A 19,233-nucleotide genomic window follows, 5' to 3' on the forward strand; every position below is an offset into this window, starting at 1 on the left:
CCAGCCCGGGGATGCTAGGGGAGCCTGGGCCTGTTTTACTCCCTCCTGCTCCCCGAGAACATGTGGCATGGGGGAGGGAGGGCTGTTGGATCATGAGCTATAGGGCAGCAAAGGGCACTTCCAGCAACGGGTTGTAGTGTCTGGGTCGAGATGGGCTGTGGCTAGTGCGGCAATGGGAGATGGCATGGAAACCGGTCACGTGGGGCTACAAGAGGAAGCGTGCTCAGTGCCAGCCTGAGGCTTTCAACACCATCTGGCAGCTTAGGGGGTTCCATCGTGTGTGCTTGACCGAGCACCGACTCTTGCATCCTCTCCCCCTCCCCAGGCTGTTGTTGTCCCCCTGGCCAACTGGTGCAGGACGGGTGCTGTGTGCCCATCTCCTCCTGCCGCTGTGGCCTGCCCAGCCCCCATGCCTCCTGGGTGCTGGCAAACCTGGTACGCTGCCCTCCAGTGGCCAAGCAGGGGGACAGGGCGCTACGGTTGGAAGGCTTGGGGCAGGCAAACTGGGTTACGGGCACTGCTGGGGACTGAAGGCTCTGTTCACTGTGACTCAGGACCCTGAGCCCTTTCTGTACATCCCTGTCCACAGCACCTGTGTCCATGGGTCCCTGCTGTGCCCACACCATGAGTGCCCCATCCTTGGGCCATGGTCAGCCTGGAGCCGCTGCTCGGCTCCCTGTGGTGGGGGCACCAGCAGGCGCCACAGGAGCTGCGAGGAGGGCCCCAGGGGGCACCATGCCAGGCCCAGGACACAGAGCAATGGCAGGAATGTAATCTGCAGCCTTGCCCTGGTGGGTACCTGGGCTGCGGGGGCCTATCCTTCCCTCCGGGGCTGCCAGGCACGGGCAGATGGCAGATCCAGAGGCAGCCCCGTCCCTGAGACTCCATCTCACTACCTGTGTGCCCCCCCAGAGTGCCCACCTGGCCAGGTGCTCAGTGACTGTGCTATCTCATGCCCATGCTTCTGCTCACATCTTTGGCCTGGCACCCTGTGCATGCAGGAACCCTGCCAGCTTGGCTGTGGCTGCCCTGGAGGGCAGGTACGTGTGAGTGCTCTGCCTCGACTCCCACATGGGGCGAGGGCCAGAGAGGCAGAGGTCCGAGTGTCACTGGAGCCCGTGCAGCCCCAGCTGCTGCACAATGGCACGTGTGTGCCCCCACCGAATGCCCCTGCGCCCAGCTCTCTCTGCCCTGGGGCCTCACCTTGACCCTTGAAGAGCAGGCCCAGGAGCTTCCACCAGGGACTGTGCTCACCCAGAACTGTGCCCGTTGGTAAGGGCTGGGGTGGGGAGGAGGACAGGGGATGCTCTGAGCCATGCTTCTGTCTTCCCAGGCTCTGCCACGGTGGAGCCTTCAGCTGCTCCCTCACTGACTGTCAGGGTGAGATATGGGCTCTCTGGGCCCCAGCTGGTTCCCCAAGTCAAGTCCAGGCTGGCCCTGGGCTGGGGAGAGGGCCCTGTCCACCCTAGACAAAGTTACCCCTTTAAGAAAGCCCCTTCTCCTATCTGTCCACACTGACTCCTCCCTACGCAGAGCTCCCTAGACTCTCAGCAGGGTCCACCCTGGGTGGTTGGGGACAATTGCCAAGTCTGCTGTCTACGCACTGAGCCAGGGCTTTGAGCGATGCAGGAAGTGGCGGGGTCTTTCCCTGCAGATGAGGAAATGGGGGAGTAGAGGGTGAGCGGAGACAGCTTGGCGCTCTCCAGGTAGAGGTGCCTGCCTTGTGCTGTGACCGCCCCTGTCTGGTCAAGGTCAATAGACCTTTGCTAAGAGCCCACGTGTATCCAGCTTTGCCACACAGTTCTGTGTATATTCAGGGACACACAAGCATGGGGAGCCCGGAGGCACCCCCAGCCTGGCAGCTGAAAGCATACTCATCCATCAGAATGGGAGGGCAGGAGATAGTCTCTGGCTCACTGACAAATAAGTAGCACCCACAATTGTGTGGAGTTGGTGCTGCAAATGGAAAGGTCAGGTGGACAGGACTGGTCAGGGGAGGCTTCCTGGAGGAGGTGAGACCTAAGCTGGGCCTCACTAGTATTTGTGAGGGTGGGTAAGGTGTGTTTAAAGGCCAGAAAGTCTGCAGGGGTCCCCAAACTTTTTACACAGGGGGCCAGTTCACCGTCCCTCAGACCGTTGGAGGGCTGCCACATACAGTGCTCCTCTCACTGACTACCAATGAAAGAGGTGCCCCTTCCGGAAGTGGTGGCAGGGGCCGGATAAATGGCCTCAGGGTCCCGCATGCGGCTTGTGGGCCATAGTTTGGGGACGCCTGGCATAGAGGCTGCTGGAGCTAAGTAGACAGCTGGGGAGGGAAGACAGGGTGCCAGTGGTGCCCAGTGCGGAAATTGTGGAGAATCGTGCTTCTACCCAGGGCTGATGAGAGTGGTGGGGAGGGTGGTCTTCCCTGGCAGAGTGCCCTCCTGGAGAAATGTGGCAGCAGGTGGCCCCAGGGGAGCTGGAGCCCTGTGAGCAGACATGCCAGGAGCCCAATGCCACAGAGACTCAAGGCAACTGCAGTGTGGGCCAGGTCCCAGGCTGCGTGTGCCAGTGAGGGCACTTCCGCAGCCAAGCAGGCCCCTGTGTGATTGTAGATGGCTGCGAGTGTTGGCACCATGAGTGTCCCCACCCGGTGAGACACCTGGGCCCCTCTGTGCTACCTACCCCTTCTCAACCCAGGCCTCCCTCCCATCCCTATTCTGGGGCCTGGAGCCGCAGGTGACTTCCTGGCCCCGGGACCACCTCAGCTCTCCAGCCCCATCCTTGGCCCTGGCGAGGCCACAGGCTGGGTTGAGGGATGGGGAAGTATTATGGGAAAGTTTACAAGCCTGAGAGATGGAGATCAAGAGGAAGCGGTCCTCTGCTCTCCCAGCCTGGAGCCACATGGCAGGAGACCTGGGAGAGCTGCCGCTGCCTCAGTGGGAGGAGCATCTGCATCCAGCACTGCCCCCTCCTCACCTGTGCCCAGGTACCTGCCTGCAGCCCTGCTATCCTCACAAAGTGGCTCCCTGGGCACTCTCCTGGGTCTGTCCCCAGAGGCTGGTCTTAGGGCCTCAGGCAGGCAGTGCCGGGCACGGGGCCATCCCCCTGAGTGGACTGGGGACCACTTCCTCTGCAGGGTGAGGTGACTGTGCAGGACCCAGGGAGCTGCTGTCCTACTTGCCACTAGGAGACTCTGGGTATGGAGGGAGCCTGGGGCACCTCCTGGGGCTCCTCTCCCTGCTCTGGGCCCTTCTCCCACACTTCCCCCATGCCTGCCTTGGGAGGCCCACCTTCCCCCACCCTGCCCACCATGGGGATTGGCAGAGTGAGGACCCCAGTGCTGCACCGTAGTGCCTGGCCACGCCCACCCTGACACACTCCCCTCAGGTCCACACTGTCCTCCTCCCACAGAATCCCAACCGCCCTCCTTTGCCCTGCCCCACAGAGGAGCAGTCAGCGTCCTGCCGGCACCTCACTGAGCTTCGAAACCTCAGCAAGGGACCCTGCTACCTGGACTGGGTGGAAGTGAGCTACTGCAGTGGGCACTGCCCATCCAGCACCAACACCATGCCTGAGGTCAGCACTGGGGCTGCTGTGCAGGCCAGGGGAGTCTGTCCCATCCCTGATCCCCAAGCAGAGAAGCCAGCAAAGCCCAGGGGACACAAGGGACATGGTAGATCTCATGGGGAGACAGCTGATCAGAGCCATGGTCTGGCCTACACCTGCTGCTTAGTTTGGTCACCCTCTTCAGGGTGAGGGTCTGGAGCCCACTGTACATCTCCGCCTCTCCAGGGAGTCCCCTCCTGCCTCTCCTGCTGTGGTCCCATGCAGTTCCCAGCATGCTTCGTGGCCCACCAGGCCCCTGGAGGCAAGCAAGCTAGGAGCCCACTGGAGAGAGTCACAGAGGGTCTAAGTACACTCTGAAGTCAGAGCCCATCATACAGTGAGTGCACAGAGCATCCTCCTGGACATCGGTGAGGATGTTCTGGAAGGCTGACGGCACTCGCTCTGCATGGGCTGTCCTTGGCCCAGAGGCCCAGCCTGCTCCTTGTGTGGACCTTCCCAGGGGCTTTGTGCCCACTCTGAGTCCCCTGGGCCCTGGCCTGGACACCTGTGTGTGGCTCCAGCTCTGTCCTGCCAGGGTCCAGCCAGACTGGAGCCTGGCTCCTGACCCTGCCTCGTGTCACCTGAGTCACCTATTCCTGGAAGGCAAGGTGCTTTCCTACCTGCTCTTCGATCCTGGGCCACCCTTCCTGCTCCTCTGGCCCACCCCTGCACCTCCTGGGAATGGCTTCCCAAATCCAGTTCGGATTTTTAAAAACATAGACTGAGGAAAGACAGGAAATATATATATATATATAATATATATATTTAACTTTTTTCTGGGAGGAAGAATGAGTGACATTGGGATAGAACTCAAAGGAAGTGTTTTTTTTTTTTAACTGAATCTTTTGTATTTTTTAAATTTGGCAAATTATGAATGTGTATATTACCTATTTCAAAATCAAGTTAAAATAGAATTAAACATACAATTAAATCAGCTGTTCAGCGGGGCTTGTATAGAGTTACTATATAATCATAGAGCAAGAGGGGTCTACGTAGGAGTGAGGACTCCCTTTGTGCTTAGGAACAGAATGGTGCTGTTTGGGGCTTCCTTGTCCTCCGTTCCATATATTGGTTCATCCCTCCAGCTAGACTGTGAGCCCCTTGCAAGAGAGGTTGTCTTTCACCCATCCTGCCACGATGTAGTGATGGGAACATTAAAATCATTTGTTTAAACCAGGGGTCCCCAAACTACGGCCTGCGGGCCACATGCGGCCCCCTGAGGCCATTTATCCGGTCCTGCCACACTTCCGGAAGGGGCACCTCTTTCATTGGTGGTCAGTGAGAGGAGCATAGTTCCCATTGAAATACTGGTCAGTTTGTTTATTTAAATTTACTTGTTCTTTATTTTAAATATTGTATTTGTTCCCATTTTGTTTTTTTACTTTAAAATAAGATATGTGCAGTGTGCATAGGAATTTGTTCATAGTTTTTTTTATAGTCCAGCCCTCCAACGGTCTGAGAGACAGTGAACTGGCCCCCTGTGTAAAAAGTTTGGGGACCCCTGGTTTAAATGGTTGGATGCTCAGACAGGTGGCTGGAGTTAAGGAGGTGGGCTTCTTGGGGTGTGACGGGCTTAGCAGCGACACGTCCCTCCTGCAGGCTGCCCTGCTTGCTGAGGGGCATTGGACCTGGCCTCCCTCAGCCCAGCTTCTGTTGCATGGATAGGCCGGGGGAGGGAAGGAAGGTGGTCTGGTGGAACTCCCCTCTAGCTCAGCCATTTTTCCACCCAGGAGTCATACCTGCAGAGCCAGTGCGACTGCTGCAGCTACCGCCTGGACCCTGACAACCCCGTGTGGATCCTGAACCTGTTGTGTCCAGGTGGCCACATGGAGCAGGTGGTGCTGCTGGTCATCCACAGCTGGCAGTGCAATGCCTGCCAGGGTGGGTCTGTGCCCGGCTTCTGGCAGGGGTGTGGGCGGGGGTGGGGCCATGGTGGGGTGCAGGGCAGGGAGTAGCTGTGGAGTCCTCTAGGGCCTGGACCTGAACCGCGGAGGGCAGAGCCATGGGGGCGGGCATTCCGAGCCAGGTCCCCTTACTCAGCACAGCCTCTTGCAGGATTTTTGTTCTTTGAGTTCAGATTCCCCTTTTCAACATCCTTGTCGATTTCTTCTCCAATCACAGGTCAGCTTGGGTGTCAAGAGCCGGTGGTACCTGGTTCAAATCCCAGCTCATCTCTTTCCCTCCTTGCTGAGCCTCCCAGACTTCATCTTTACAATTGGGCTGCAAGGACTCTGTGAGAGCCAGCGTGTGAAGGGCCTGGCAGTGCCAGGTTCTTGTTCAGTACCTGCTTTATGATAACCTGAGGCCGCACTGGGTGGCAGGGGAGAAACAGGGGGAAGGGCACTGATGCTGACACCAGTACCACCTGGGTGGAGCGCAGGGCAAGAGCTCACCTTGTTCTGGGCTTCTTTCTGGTGGCTGGTGCTTCCTCCTCGGGCAGTTCCTAACAGCTGCCCTTTCCAGCCCCTTCCCTCTTGACGTGACCACTCTGCCTCTTGGTAGCACATCTCCCCCTCACTTAACATCCAGGAGGTGATTTCTCAGAGCGGTGACGGCTCCCCTGGATGAGTCCGCCTTGTCCTGCACGTGAGCACCGGACTGAGCAACACTGACTCCTCTTCCCATGCCCACCCATCCACTCCATTACCTGCCACTAGCATCCCCCAAATAAAGTAACGCTGGCAGCAAGCACGAGTCAGAGTCTGCATTGGTGTGGGGGGGGGGAAGGGCGGGTCTGTACCCCGGCCTGGCCTGTCTCCTGAGGACCTCTGTGAATCGGCTATGCTGGTGAACTTGGGCAAGTTGCCTCCCGTATCTGAGCCTCAGTTTCCTCATCTGCGGCAGGTTGAATATAAAGTCTGAAGGCCTCTGCTGTCAGACATCTCCAGTGCCTCGGGTGGCATTCCTTGCCCCATCTGATTTCAACTGCAGTGGAGGTGGGCATCCCCTTGCGAACTCCGCTCACCCATGCTGATGTCTGCTTCTCCCTTTTTAAGTCACACTGAGGTATAACTGACATACCATGAAATTCACCCATTTTATGTTTACACTTTAGTGACTTTTACAGAGAAATACAGAGTTGCCCAAACATCACCACAGTCCAGTTTTAGAACATTTCCATCATTTCAAGCCCATTTATAATCAGTCTTTTACCCCTCCAGCCCCAGGAGCCATTGAACTGCTGTCTATCTCACTAGCCTGGCTCTTTCTGGACATTCTCCTATAAATGTCTCACTTCTTTTGATTATCATGATGATTCTGAGGTTCATTCATATTGTAGCACGGACAGCAGCTTGTTCCTTTTAGTTGCTGAATAGTTATCCTTTGTGTGGGTAGACCACATTTGTCTATCCATTTGCCGGTGGATGAGGACATTTGAGTAGTTTCTTTCTTTTTTGGTCTATTGTGAATAAAGTTGTACAAACATTCTTTTGTGTGGGCATATTTCTTTTTCTTTTGGGTTTATACATGGGAGTAGAGATTGCTGGGACATATGGTAAGTGCACGTTTAGCTTTGTTAGAAACTTCCAAACTGTTTCCCAAAGTGGCTGCACCATGTTACACCCTCACGGCCCCCGAGCTGTGTACAAGGGTTCCAGTTTCTCCACATCCTTTCCAACCCCTGCAATGCCTTTTTAATGTTTTTAGTCATCATTCAGCTGCCTTCTCACTATTGCCTCTCATGACAAAGAGAGCAAGGTCTTTGGTATCTATTCTTATAAGGGCACTAATTCCATCATTGTGAACCCACCATCATGACCTCTTTAAACTTAATTCTCAAGGGTATCACATCTAAATACCATTATATTGGAGTTAGGGCTTCAACATATGAATGCGGCAGGGAGCACAAATCCATCCATAGCATCTCCTTTACTTGGCTCATTCCTGACTCTTGTTTTAATTCAGCTTGGGTATCACTTCCTCAGGAATCTGATTTACCACTCATATCTCCTCATCATTACACTCTAAGGCAGGGGTCCCCAAACTATGGCTTGCAGGCCGCATGCGGCCTCCTGAGGCTATTTATCTGGCCCCGCCGCACTTCCGGAAGGGGCACCTCTTTCATTGGTGGTCAGTGAGAGGCAAAGCGTGGTGTCACTCACATACAGTACTGCTTCCGGTGATGCGAGAGGCAGGCGTCAGGGCTCCGGAAGCATGTCATATCACTTGTTACAGCTAGCAGTGACAAATATGGAACCAGACATTGACCATCTCATTAGCCAAAAGCAGGCCCATAGTTCCCATTGAAATTCTGGTCAGTTTGTTGACTTAAATTTACTTGTTCTTTATTTTAAATATTGTATTTGTTCCCGTTTTGTTTTTTTTTACTTTAAAATAAGATATGTGCAGTGTGCATAGGGATTTTTTCATAGTTTTTTTTTTATAGTCCGGCCCTCCAACGGTCTGAGGGACAGTGAACTGGCCCTCAGTTTGTGTAAAAAGTTTGGGGACTCCTGCTCTAAGGTGACAAAGCATGCTTTTTAGGGTCCTCTGCTTACCATCTTTCATTGCACTTGTCTCTTTATTTTTTAATTATCTGTTTCTGGTCTGTTTCTCCAATAGGCTATGAGTTTTGTTTCATTCAACTATGCATTACCAAACCTCAGAGCCTGGCAGAAGGGAGGCAACCAATGATGTTTCTTGAATGAATATAAGACAAAGTATTGCCCTCCTTGATTAGGAAGATCTGGAACCTTCAAGGTTGACACTGGCCCTAAATATGCGAGGGAAACAGGCACAAGAACAAAAAATCTCTTAGCTCAATCAGAGCGCTTGGCCTTTACTGCAGGGTTCAAGAAAGCATCTGCAGTGTTTCCCAACGTGGGGCCCACGCCCCACAGGGGGGCAATTCGATAGTTAAGGGGGGCAATTTGAAAATGGACTCGACACGACTTTAACTCTTTCGCCCCGGGCCATTTAAATGCAATGCTAGATATCGGTGCCAAATTTAACAAAAAATGCAATTCTTAAATAATTGCGGTAAATAAGTATTAAGTATAATTTCATTTGACCAGACAAAAATATCAACTGGGTGATTGGCATCGTCAAGTAAACTTCGTCCTGGGTTCACCGCGGAGCACGCCGTCTGCCGCTGGGAACCCCGGACGTTTTAAAAACTCGCTAAATACGCAGTTATTCTCACCTAATTGGCCCATCGCAACTTCTGCAGTGTTTCACATCATTCAGTTGGTGTTAATTTGAAATAAGTGTCAGTCAAAACTGTTGTAAAAGCTCGTTGATTTAATAAATATACATATATATTGCATAGATATAATTGGTAAGTATTTGATTTTATTTTTATCAATATTAAACTCTTTATTAAGTACTTCTTGCATCGGGGCTAGAAGGAATAATATTTTATAAATATTATTGGGGCTATAATAGTGCATGCACGACAATTTTAATTTTAGAAGCATAACTTTCCAGAAAATTTTGTCAAATGGAAAAAATATAGATACCTTTTGATTTGCGGTGGTAGTTTAGTAAATATGTTATATACATTTAAATAAATATGAATTTTTAGTATACGCTTACTCTATGTCACATTGAATATATTTTAACACATATTTTAATATTAGTTTTTAATTGATCTTATTTTTATTTCTTATAGCCCATAGTAAAATGAGTGGTGCAAGCAAGAAAAAAACTCGCCAATATTCGGAGGAATATTTAAAATTTGGGTTCATACCTGCTGTTCACGATGAGCGGATTCCTTTTTGTCTTTTATGCCAGCAATGCTTGACCAACGAATCAATGAAACGAGGTCATCTTGAGGCGCATTTGAAGGCAAAACATAGTGCTCATATTAATTCAGATTTGAGTTACTTTAAAACTTCAAAGAAAATTTTTGAAAAAAGAACAACATTAAAGTCTCTATTTACTGCTCATACTTCGACTAATAATCGTGTTCTTGAGATTAGTTATCAAATTTCTTTATTCATTGCTAAAACTGGAGAAAATCACACTATAGGAGAAAATTTAATAAAACCGTCAATATCAGCATTTCTTAAAACGGTTCTTGCAAAAGATGACAAAGATGTAAAAGCTATGCAACTCAGTAACAATTCTGTTAGCAGAAGAATAGACGAAATGAGTGAAGATATTGAAAAACAACTTATTGAAAAGCTGAAAACAAGAAAATTCTCCTTGCAAATGGATGAATCAACTTTGAGAGACAGTGAGGCAGTATTGATAACTTACGTAAGATATATTGATAAAGGACATTTTGCTGAAGAAATGTTGTTCTGTAAAAGATTAGAAAGCACCACTACCTCCAAAGATATATATAATAAGCTAAAAAACTACTTAGATGTCAATGATATACCAATGAAAAATATAACATCTTGTGCTGCAGATGGTGCTCCCAATATGATGGGCAAGAAAAATGGCTGCTTAAAATTGATGAAAGATATGAATCCAGAAATGATTCTTGTGCATTGTGTTATTCATAGGGAAAACTTGGTAGCTAAAAACATCTCGCCTGTTCTGAAAGAAGTATTGCATACAGTAATAAAGTGTGTTAATGCTATTAAAGCTAGTGCCAAATGTGAGCGTCTTTTCAAGCTATTTTGTGAAGAACAAAATGAAGACCATGTGAGAATTTTACTTCATACTGAAGTCAGATGGCTATCTAAAGGAAACTGTTTGAAAAGATTTATGGAACTGTTTGATACTCTTAGTGATTTTTTAAGCAACAAACCTGAAATGAAGTATCTGTTAACAATAGATGGTAAAGCATTTGTGAGTTATTTAGCCGATATCTTTGAAAAACTAAATATATTAAATAAGCAACTTCAAGGAACAAATAAAACTCTTGTCGATGCAAAAGCAAAGATATTTGGTTTCATTACCAATATTGAGTTATGTCAGAAACATATTAACAACAAAAACTTTAAACAGTTTCATTGGCTCCAAAAATGTGAAGTAACTGATACCGCTTTTCTTTTTTTTTTTTTTTTTTTTTTTTTAATTTTTATGAAGCTGGAAACAGGGAGAGACAGTCAGACAGACTCCCGCATGCGCCCGACCGGGATCCACCCGGCACGCCCACCAGGGGGCGACGCTCTGCCCACCAGGGGGCGATGCTCTGCCCATCCTGGGCGTCGCCATGTTGCGACCAGAGCCACTCTAGCGCCTGGGGCAGAGGCCAAGGAGCCATCCCCAGCGCCCGGGCCATCTTTGCTCCAATGGAGCCTCGGCTGCGGGAGGGGAAGAGAGAGACAGAGAGGAAAGCGCGGCGGAGGGGTGGAGAAGCAAATGGGCGCTTCTCCTATGTGCCCTGGCCGGGAATCGAACCCGGGTCCTCCGCACGCTAGGCCGACGCTCTACCGCTGAGCCAACCGGCCAGGGCCGCTTTTCTTGTTATTGTCAATCATTTGAATATTCTATCGGCTGATTTAAAAGAAAGATTTTCTGATTTAAAACAAATTGATTTCCCAACATGGATGATGCAGCCAATGTTAGTGGATTTGTCTGATATATCAAATATGCAGTATCAAGAAGAACTCGCAGAATTGCAAAATGATGAGTCAGTTAAAGCTTTATTTAATATCAAAGGAGCGATGGCATGACTTTGTGAGGAAACAGAAATCAAATACCCAAATTCAACCAAATGTGCAAGAAAACTATTGCTACCGTTTCCATCTTCATTTTTAGCTGAATGTGGATTTAGTGCTGTAAATGATTTACTGGTAAAAAAAAGAAATCGGCTAGATATAACACAACGTGGAGACTTGAGACTAAAGCTAACCAAATTGGAACCTAATATAAAATCTCTGTGCAGCAAGCATCAAGCACAAGGATCACACTAAATTAAAATAATAAATTAATATAGAAAAATCTGTATTAAAATTATTTGGAATTTAAATTTCTGTTTTTCATTATATGTTTTGAAATTTTACTTATTGTGTTTTGTTAACAATGTCATAGTGATTTCTTCCTAGAACCTATCATTTATGTTTATTAAGTGAACAAATCAATTTTTTAATGTTAAAAATTATGTATGTTACATGGGGGGACATAAAAATTTTAGAAAGGTTAAGGTGGGGCATGGCACAAAAAAGGTTGGGAAACACTAGTCTAGGGGATGTCACCTGGTAACCACCACGTCTGAGGAAGGCGGGAGAGGCAGAGAGCAAGCTGCTCGGCGTCCAATCAGGACCCCGCATTCTGGGAGCCAATAGCAGCTCTGAGAGCCGCATATCCGAGGCCCGACTATGCTTCCCGTGATGCCCCGCCGCCTTGGACTAAGCGGTTGCCGTACAGTGGTCCGCCCAGCACGACGCTGGTCCCAGCTGCGCGCCTCTCCAGGATCCTAGAGCGCTCCCTCTCTCCAGACGTGGGGGAAGCACGAGCTCCATCCTCGCCCGGGAGTCGTCCCGTCTGCGGGTCCAGTCCCCGAGGTGGTCGCGGCGACCAGTTTGCGTGGGGGGGAAGGGGCGGCCTAGAGGCAGTAGCGGGGTCAGCACGGGCCACGGAAACCAGGGTCATGGAGCCCAGGGAGTCGGGGAAGGTAGGTGTGGAAGGGCCCCCGGGGCCGCCCACTCCCGTCCCGTGGACCCCTGATCTGGGCTCCGGGGAGGCGGGCGGGCAGGGTGGAGTCCCTGCAGATGGGCCAGCCTTGCAGGGGAGGACTCGCCAGCTTGCCTGCCGCCTCTTCTTCGGCACGGGGGCTTGTGCCCCTGGGCGGATGGCGCAGGGATTGGCGGACACATCAGCCATCTCCTCTGGCCAGACTACCCCTGCCAGGTGGCCGCTCGGTGATGCTGGGGGTGGGTTAACTTCTCAGTGTAGTGATGGAAAAGTGTGCTTAGTGCGTCGGCGTTTCTGATTCCTTGCTGTTGGTCAAATAAGTTTGTAAATATGATATATGTTTGTTTGCTTATAGTTTGCATTGGGTGTGGGGGACAGGCTGTAAGCAGGCAGGATTGTTATAGCCCAGGGGTTGGGAACCTTTTTGGCTGAGAGAGCCGTGAACGCCACATATTTTAAAATGTAATTCCGTGAGAGCCATACGACTCGTGTACGTTATGCATTATCCAATAAAAATTTGGTGTTGTCCCAGAGGACAGCTGTGATCCGCTCCAACCACCCGCAACCGTGAACATGAGTGGTAGGAAATAAAAGGATTGTAATACATGAGAATGTTTTATATTTTTAACGTTATTATTTTTTTATTAAAGATTTGTCTGCGAGCCAGATGCAGCCATCAAAAGAGCCACATCTGGTTCGCAAGCCATAGGTTTCCAACCCCTGTTATAGCCTAAGGCTTAGTTTTAAGACTTGTTCCCCACACCCTTGACTGTTGTATGATGTAGGGTGATGCACTCTTATGAGGAATCCCATTTATGCCTCAGATAAGTGGCTTTGCATCAGAGACTTTCTTATTTGTATATTGGATTAAAGGTTTTGATTACTACACTATAAAATGGGGCCAAGGAGCCCATGCTGGAGGAGAGCAGAGAAAGGCCACGTGGAGAGGAGAAGCAGCCAAGATGGCAGAGTGCTGAAGAAGAAGCGAGTTTGTGTAGAGTTTGAGCAGAGAGAAGGAGATGGGGAACAGAGGTTGTAAAGCCAGAAGCCGGGGCTACCATCACAGCAGCCGCCTGGCCCATGCAGGTTCGCATTGGATTCGGACAGTCGGTAAAGAAACAATGGAGCCAAAAACTGATAGGCCATTTTCTTTAATTCTAGCTTGCACCCGGCGGGCAAGTAAAAATACACACTGGGCTCCAAAACCCACTCACATTCAGTGCTCACAAAGCCACTGACTTATCCGAGTTTCCTAGAATCAAAGGTTTCTAGCTCACCAGCCTTATTCACCTTTGTTCCCCATCTCCTTCCTTATCCCAGATACAAACTGCACAAACTGGCATCTCACTCAGCACTCGCTATCTTGGCTGCTTCTCCTGGCCACATGGCCTCTTTCTGCTCTCTGCTTTGCTCCCTCTGCTCTCTCATGCTAATCATCCCAGGAACCAAGAGCGCAAACTCTCATTCTGCCCCCATTTTATATTGTAGCTTCACAACCTCTAATCCAATATACAAAATAGGGAAGTCTCTAATACAAAGTCACTTCTCTGAGGCATGATTGGATTGTACCACCCCACATCAAAAAGGGTGGGAAAGGCTTAATCCCAAAACCAAGCCCCAGGCTACAAGGATTCTCAACACACATTAATATCACCTGGGCGATGGCCTCACGTGGGCAGCGCCATTTTTAACAAAGTGAGCATAATACATTTTCTCTGCCCAACAGAGGTGAATAAGGCTAGTTAGGTACAAACATTTGATTCTAGGAAACTTGGATAAGTCAGTGGCTTTGGGAGTTCTGAATGGAAAGGGAAGTGTTTTCCCACTGTGTGTATTTCTTGCCCGCCAGGTGCAAGCTAGGATTAAAGTTTATGGCCCACCAGTTCTTGGCTCGGTTGTTTCACTACCATCTGTCTGAATCACATGCAAACCTTCATGGGCCAGGTGGCTGTGATGGTGGCCGTGGCTACTGGCTTTACCCAGACCTTCTCATAGAAGTCATCATGCCCCATCTCATCCTCCTCTGGACACAGTTCTATTATTGCACTTAGAGTTGTCTGTCAACTGATAGATTTTAATCTTGACAATAGAGAGTGTCTTCCATATCGTAGGCTCACCATGTACCAAGCACTTAGAAACAAAAATAATAATAAATGTATGTTGAACGAAAAATGAATTTAGTGCCTATGAAATACTTTCTGTGTGACAGGGTGGTGGTGAGAGCCAGGCTCCATGAGGTATAGGAAGGGTTTCATGCTCAGGGGAAGCAGAAGTGCTTGGATAAGAGGTTGGGAACTCCCTCAGGATAGAGGTTTAACGTGAATAGAAACTTGATAAGGGGGTAGGACTTGAGTAGGTTGGGAGGAAGTGGGCGGAGTCAGGTCATCCGAAGGTGGGTGTGTGAAAGGAGGCAAGGTACAAGATCTGTTGTTAAGTGGTTGCTATTATACTAATCTGGCTGAAGTATAGGTTCTAGGTAGGACGATCCATGGAGCTGAGTTTAAGAAAGTGGGTTAGGTTCAGCTTGAGAGAACTTGTGCTGGGCTGAGAAATCAGAGCCCTACCCTACAAACGGTAGATCACTAAAATAGAACATCCAGAGATACTCTTTGCTTAATGTGTAGGTAAGCAGATATGTTTTCTTTACATTGCAGTCAACTGGAATCAGCAGGTTCTTGCCATAATATTGGTAAAAGAGTGGTACCAGTGTTAGGGTAATTTCTCTTCCAGGCAAGATCATTATTTAAACGTTCAGTCCTGGCCATACTCTTCATCCATGTGGAGTTCATAATGGGCTTTCACCATGCCCTCCTTGTTCACTCAGGAAGAAAGGGTGGGTGGGGATGAAAAGGGAGCCCTGCTGTCCATGGTCATAATAAGGTTTTTAATCTGCCCCAATCAGGACAGCTTGCCCTCTAATCCTGGTGTACAGTAACCATCCAAGGATAATCCTGAGGGTTCCCTTCCCCCTCCTCCTTTCCCTCCTCGTGGGGAGCTGGTTCTCCTTAGACCATATCTGTGTGTCGGTTTCCTGTAAGACTATTATCTGGTAGTGTAGCCCATCCTCCGGCAGGTTTTTAGAAACATAATCACATTTTGCTTTGAGAAGACACTCAGAGTGCAAATAGTTATTTAAAACACACATTTGGCAGTACAATTTTTTTTTCCTTTTTTTTTTTTTTTTTTTTCCTGAAGCTGGAAACGGGGAGAGACAGTCAGACAGACTCCCGCATGCGCCCGACCGGGATCCACCCGGCACGCCCACCAGGGGCGACGCTCTGCCCACCAGGGGGCGATGCTCTGCCCATCCTGGGCGTCGCCATGTTGCGACCAGAGCCATTCTAGCGCCTGAGGCAGAGGCCACAGAGCCATCCCCAGCGCCCGGGCCATCTTTGCTCCAATGGAGCCTTGGCTGCGGGAGGGGAAGAGAGAGACAGAGAGGAAAGCGCGGCGGAGGGGTGGAGAAGCAAATGGGCGCTTCTCCTGTGTGCCCTGGCCGGGAATCGAACCCGGGTCCTCCGCACGCTAGGCCGACGCTCTACCGCTGAGCCAACCGGCCAGGGCCGGCAGTACAATTTAATTTTTGTTGTTAAAACTGTTCACTCCTACATAGTCATAGACAAAAGTCTGGAAGGTGACATACCAAATGTTAATAGTAATTAAAAAAATTTTTTTTAGCAAGGGGATTGTGGGTGGTCTGAAAACACTTTTTCTGTTTATTTTTAAATTTACAATGAACATGTATTGACTCATAAGAAAAATACTCAAATTATTTTTTAAATATACAAGTCAATAGTGACCAATAAGAATTATCAGTATTATGTTTCTCAAGAAGCTTCTACTTTTGAAGTTAAAATAGATATTTCATGTGTTTGAAATTTGAGTATAAAGTTCCAAGGCAATTTAAATCCCATTAGAACTTGTTATACTGTAAATGGAAATGCATGTGTGTCCCCCTCAGAGTTGTCACTTTGGAGGGACCTTTACCATGGATACTGTTTCCCAAAATGCTCTTTTTCTTTGGGGGTGGGAATTTATTTTCTGTTGATAATTTTATTTTTATCTCTTTGACTAGGTGATCAATATTCTTGATATGACATTTAGAAGGATAAACAGCAAGTTTTTCTGTTTCCTTTTCTGATTATTTCTTTTATAATTTTGTTTTATGGCTGTAATATCTTACCTCGCTGAGGGTATTAACAAAGGTTTATTTTATTTTTATTTTTTATTGATTTATTTGAGAGAGAGAGAGACAGAAACATTGATCTGTTCCTGTATGTGCATTGACTGGGGATTGACCGGCAACCTCTGTGCTTCGGGGCAATGCTCTAACCCAGTGTTTTTCAACCAGTGTGCCGTGAGACATGGTCAGGTGTGCCGTGGGGAAATTAAACATGGGTCCCCAAACTACGACCTGTGTGACCTGCGTGCCGTATAAGGCCCGTGGAGGCTATTTATCCGGCCCGCCGCCAGCCGCCTCCATCCGAACATAAACATTCCCCTCACAATCCCTCCAGCTATCAGCGACAGGAAGAGTGGAGGCACAGCAAACGCTCACTGACCAATCACCTTCAAAGATTCATCCCTACCACTAGCGATGAACCAATAGTAGGTCGCCTCTCATCCACATCCAGGAAGGTCCCCGCTCGGGCTGCCGCGCACTTGTCATTGTGTGGATGCGGGGAGTAGTTGAAGCTCCCCATGGTCCCGATTTCTAATCCTGGTCAGGACTGGAGGTAAATGTTGCCACCACTCGATGAAGCCTCAGCCTCAGCTGGTTATGTCTATCCTGATGGTGTAGATATTTGACCTTTTCTTTTTAAAAGAGGCCCCGCAGAGGGTGATATACAATGTATCACAATATTATCTATATTGTATATGGCCTCCTGAAGGGTCATCTTCTTAAAGAGCTCAAATCTCTATATACACCATCAAAACAGACAGAACCAAGGCCCCTGCACCCAGCTGACCATGGGATTTGAACCCACAACCTCAGGGAGAACTCTAGTACTTATCAGAATCCTTACCTAGAAAGCAAACTTCTCAATCTGACAGTAGAGATGCTCTGAGGACTTATGATGTTACACAAGTACCCAACATTTTCTAAAATTGATTTTGACCAGTCTCTATATAGAGAGAGTATTTGCCAAATTGATTTGAACCCACAACCTTGATGAAAGCTCCAGTATCTATTAGCGGGACTGTATATATGAGGGGATACATGGGACTGTATATATGAGGAGTTACATGGGACTGTATATATGAGTACATGGGACTGTATTTGAGGGGATGTTACGTGGGACTGTATTTATAAGGGGATGTTACGTGGGACTGTATATATGAGGGGGTTATCCTTTTTTATTTAACTTTTTTTTAATAAATGTAATTTATTTAAACTTTAAATAAATTCTAACAGAGTGTCATTTTGATAGGTGGTGTGCCCCAGGATTTTGTAAATGTAAAAAATGTGCCACGGCTCAAAAAAGATTGAAAATCACTGCTCTAACCCACCAAGCTAAATGCTAGTTTTGTAAAGTTTTCTTCTCCATACCTCACCTCCATTTCCTTGGTTCTCTCCTGCTCCTCTTTCTCCTACTCTCCGCTCCTCCTCTCCCCTTCCCCCAACTTGTTTTGATCTCTGTCTGCTTTGTTAGAACTTGATCCCAGAAGTCCGAACTGCAGTTGTTGGCTAACACTTAACAGTGGAAAAACAAAATTCTACCTGGAAACCCTTGAGTACGGGGAAGGACCAGCTTCGTCAGCTTACTGTCTCTTGTAGGGGACTCTGGGTAGGTATTTGTAGGCGAACCAATCTCCCCCAAATTGTTGTAATTTTACCCTTACTTCCTTCATTCCCAGGGCAGCAGTTCCCAGGGCTGCCAGATCCTGAGCCTTGTGAGGAGTTAGTGGTATAAATTGGGTGTTTCTCAGTTTGCCCCCTGCTGGGTGAGAATTCAGTTTTCTTGGATTGGCTCAGTTATTGCTCATTCATCTGCTTCTCAGTTGCTAAAGTTGTATTGCTGTTGTCCCCTCGTGTTCCCTATCCTAGTGGGTGTTTTGTTTCTGAGTTTTTCTTTTTTGGAGAGAGGAGGGTGTCTTTTAAATTCACAGGGAGGAAGCAAAATTCACTGTACTTGTTCAGCCTGCCGTCTTAATCCAGAACTCCCCAAATCATTGTCTGAGCAACCCCCCCCCCCCCGCCACTGCTTTATGGTAGAACAGACCTGCTTTATAAACTGATGGGATGTCGTTCTCAGCTCTAAAGCTTTGCCTGTCTTGATCATCAACTTCATTCAGACATAGTTCTGCTTGACTTTCAACTGTTTCTAGGAATCACGTACATCAGAGGTCCCCAAACTTTTTTTGTTTTTTTTTTGTTTTTCATTTTTCTGAAGCTGGAAACAGGGAGAGACAGTCAGACAGACTCCCGCATGCGCCCGACCGGGATCCACCCGGCACGCCCACCAGGGGCGATGCTCTGCCCACCAGGGGGCGATGCTCTGCCCATCCTGGGCGTCGCCATGTTGCGACCAGAGCCACTCTAGCGCCTGAGGCAGAGGCCACAGAGCCATCCCCAGCGCCCGGGCCATCTTTGCTCCAATGGAGCCTTGGCTGTGGGAGGGGAAGAGAGAGACAGAGAGGAAAGCGCGGCGGAGGGGTGGAGAAGCAAATGGGCGCTTCTCCTGTGTGCCCTGGCCAGGAATCGAACCTGGGTCCTCCGCACGCTAGGCCGACGCTCTACCGCTGAGCCAACCGGCCAGGGCTGGTCCCCAAACTTTTTACACAGGGGGCCAGTTCACTGTCCCTCAGACCGTTGGAGGGCCAGACTATAAAAAAAAAACTATGAACAAATCCCTATGCACACTGCAAATATCTTATTTTAAAGTAAAAAAAACAAAACAGGAACAAATACAATATTTAAAATAAAGAATAAGTAAATTTAAATCAACAAACTGACCAGTATTTCAATGGGAACTATGCTCCTCTCACTGACTACCAATGAAAGAGGTTCCCCTTCCGGAAGTGCAGTGGGGGCTGGATAAATGGCCTCAGGGGGCCACATGTTTCCCGCGGGCCGTAGTTTGGGGACCCCTGACGTACATCTTCCTAAGG

At 48.7% G+C, this 19,233-nt stretch overlaps 1 protein-coding gene and 1 pseudogene across 5 annotated transcripts in view; both read left to right on the forward strand.

Annotated features, from left to right (window-relative positions):
* Positions 1 to 6,229, forward strand: part of LOC136392245 (SCO-spondin-like) — a 41,499-nt pseudogene extending 35,270 nt beyond the window's left edge.
* A 5,624-nt stretch (positions 6,230 to 11,853) lies between these two features.
* Positions 11,854 to 19,233, forward strand: part of ZNF862 (zinc finger protein 862) — a 39,252-nt gene continuing 31,872 nt past the window's right edge. Inside the window, exons 1-2 of one of the 5 annotated variants that reach the window (XM_066362998.1) lie at positions 11,854 to 12,100; positions 17,775 to 17,909. Coding sequence is in view for 2 of the 5 variants with exons in the window: in XM_066363000.1 (XP_066219097.1) it covers positions 12,077 to 12,100 (24 nt within the window). In the remaining 3 variants the exon portion in view is untranslated. The remainder of the gene's footprint in view (positions 12,101 to 17,774; positions 17,910 to 19,233) is intronic. The other 4 variants (XM_066362997.1, XM_066362999.1, XM_066363000.1 and 1 more) reach the window with 4 other exon arrangements.

Source organism: Saccopteryx leptura, chromosome 2, assembly GCF_036850995.1.
Source record: "Saccopteryx leptura isolate mSacLep1 chromosome 2, mSacLep1_pri_phased_curated, whole genome shotgun sequence".
Lineage (NCBI taxonomy): Eukaryota > Metazoa > Chordata > Mammalia > Chiroptera > Emballonuridae > Saccopteryx > Saccopteryx leptura.